This window comes from Telopea speciosissima, unplaced genomic scaffold, assembly GCF_018873765.1.
Source record: "Telopea speciosissima isolate NSW1024214 ecotype Mountain lineage unplaced genomic scaffold, Tspe_v1 Tspe_v1.1194, whole genome shotgun sequence".
Classification (NCBI taxonomy): domain Eukaryota; kingdom Viridiplantae; phylum Streptophyta; class Magnoliopsida; order Proteales; family Proteaceae; genus Telopea; species Telopea speciosissima.
In genome coordinates, this window is record NW_025318530.1 from 322 (window position 1) to 3018 (window position 2697).

The 2697-nt window shown below is 38.7% G+C and overlaps 1 protein-coding gene across 1 annotated transcript; it reads left to right on the forward strand.

Moving 5' to 3' along the window:
• The first annotated feature begins 603 nt into the window (after positions 1–603).
• On the forward strand, positions 604–2233 carry LOC122648454 (E3 ubiquitin-protein ligase SHPRH-like). Its single transcript, XM_043841662.1, has 3 exons — positions 604–1135; positions 1306–1457; positions 1939–2233. The coding sequence occupies exons 1-3, from the start codon at positions 890–892 to the stop codon at positions 2201–2203; spliced, it is 663 nt and encodes a 220-aa protein (XP_043697597.1). The 5' UTR covers positions 604–889; the 3' UTR covers positions 2204–2233.
• Positions 2234–2697: the final 464 nt, after the last annotated feature.

The window sequence follows — 2697 nt, forward strand, 5'->3', positions numbered from 1 at the left end:
ACACTTAGCTCACCTTAGCGTCATGACAACTATGGCAATAACATTTTGTTTCAAACTCCTGCCTCATGGTTTTACTATATTAAAATTAGTATTTTTTATGTTGGATGTAATTTAAAATAAAAAAAGTATTTCATGTTATTTTTACCTTATACCTTTATTCATATATTGAGATAGTCGAAGTTGTTATGATCAGCTAATGGATATTTCTAGTGGGCGCATTTCTGTGTGTTGAAATTATTTATCCAGCCGTGTCCCCCTTTGGATAGTCCACCGTGTTAGAGCTCGTATGATATACATATTGTTTCCTCCCTTTCCTACAAGGTCGTCCTTTTAGAGGAAGTGGTTCCAACATGGTATCAGAGCAGGCAGGGGTCAGGGTATCGAGTCCCTCTGGGAGTGGGCAGGGTGTTGAAATTATTTATCCACCCGTGTCCCCCTTTGGATAGTCCGCCATGTTAGAGCTCCTGTGTGATATACATATTGTTTCCTCCCTTTCCTACAAGGTCGGCCTTTTAGAGGAAGCCGTTCCAACACTGTGCTACAAGGACACTTTCAAATTTCTGCCCGTTTTGACATCCCATGTGAATCTTCATGTTGATACCTTTTTTTCGCATATATGCCTATGCATTTTCATAGTAAGTTCAATATTGGACACCCATTAACTGATGGGCACAAACACCTGTATCTGTGTCTCACCTTGGCGGTTTTGACGCACTTCTTTAGCATTTTCTCATGATGTTTGAATTGAGCAGTATGTTTTTTAGTTCTGCCTCCATTATTTAGATTGTTATGAGATGGATATAAGTGTACTTCTCTTTCTTTTCTGTGTTATTTTTTCTTGATAACACGGTAATATTGGTGATTTTTCAATCCTCTCACCTTCATCCAGATGAATTTTGGAAATTATTGCTTTACAGGTTTGGTTGCAATGACAGAGCAGGGATTAATTCATTATGGAGAGACACAAGAATTATGGGTAATGTGCCCTATATGTCGGCAACGTACTGATATTCGAAATATTGCTTTTGCTGATGATAGACAAATCAAATCCTATAATTCTTGTAACCCAATTACATTCCAAGGTCATGAAAAGCCTGAAGCTCTTATAAACGTTAAAGGTTCATATGGAACAAAGGTCTGTTTTTCAGTTCAACGTTTTATTATTGTTCTGTTCACTGATTTAGCTCATCCAGCCTTTTCTGTCCATCCGTAGCTGCTCGTTCTTTTCCCCTATTTGCTATTGTGTTATAGTCATCTCCACCTTGAAGCCCTAATGTTCTAACATTGTTGTTTATGCATATGAAGATTGAAGCAGTCACAAGGAGAATACTGTGGATCAAATCTATTGATCCCAAAGCAAAAGTAATTGTCTTCTCCAGTTGGAACGATGTCCTCGATGTGTTGGCACATGCTTTGGCTGCTAACGATGTCTGTTGCATACGGATGAAAGGTGGCAGGTGAGATATGCCTACAGTTAATTCTTGAGCTTTGGTTTGTGCTTTCTTCTCTGGAGTTTTGATGGACCGAGGTACCAATCATTTCTATAAAAAACTAGCGACTCGTTGAAATCAAGGGTACCCACTTTATAGATTGTGGAAACAATCTGCTGGTGACAACTGACACTATGCACTTCTATGAGGTAGCATCCACCATTCTATCCCACACCTTGACATCAAAGCTTGGTCAGATGATCCTAACCATTTGATAGATGAATTATATTATGGTTGATTTGACTGAAGGATCCAAAAATGTTCCTATCTGTGGGTTAGGACTTAGGATCCTTCCTTATGCTGAGATATGTGGGCTCATTCTTCTTCAGAAATTCTAGTTATTCATGTGTTTTTTCCCTGTCTTGTGTAAGCTGGAAATTTTTATCAACCGAAAAATATTAATTATCCATGCAGTCATGCTTATGATATTGGAAAATTGAATCTGCAGGAAAGCACATGATGCAATCGCACAGTTCAAAGGCCAGAAAACCAGTGCAAGATGTATGACACAAGACCAGCAATCAGAACCAAAATCCATCCAAGTGCTATTGCTCTTAATCCAACATGGAGCAAATGGCCTTAATCTCTTAGAAGCACAGCATGTCATTCTTGTAGAGCCACTGTTAAATCCTGCTGCAGAATCACAAGCGATTAACCGGGTTCACCGAATCGGGCAGGAGAAGATAACACTCGTGCATCGATTTATAGTATGATTTTATTCCTGTTTATGCATTTACCATTGCAGGCCAGTATGGAATATTTATGCTGAAAATGAGAGTTCTATTGAACTTTTATGTGGAGTAAACTATTCCCCCTTAGAAAGTACATGCAAGAAGGGTCCACAGATTCTTACAATCTTATTAATGCTTCCACCGAGGAGATTTCCTGGGCCTCAGTTCAATCTGATTACTCTTACCATCTAATAAATGGATTTCTCAATCACTGCATTTAAATTTTTTTTCACCGCCCAAATCAGTCAGATGGTTAGGGTCATCCAAAGGAAATGTCAATTGCTACAAAGCCTCCTAGATGGGGCTCAGAATTGAAATGGGAAAGCATGCTGAAGTGCTAAACAGATTCACCACATTTACGCTAGAAACCAAATGGTATTGCTACTAGTAGATACCTACCTTTGGATCTGATTATTCCTCTTTCTTCTTGTTACTCATATCTGATTATTCTGATTTGGCATTAGTCTCACATAAAC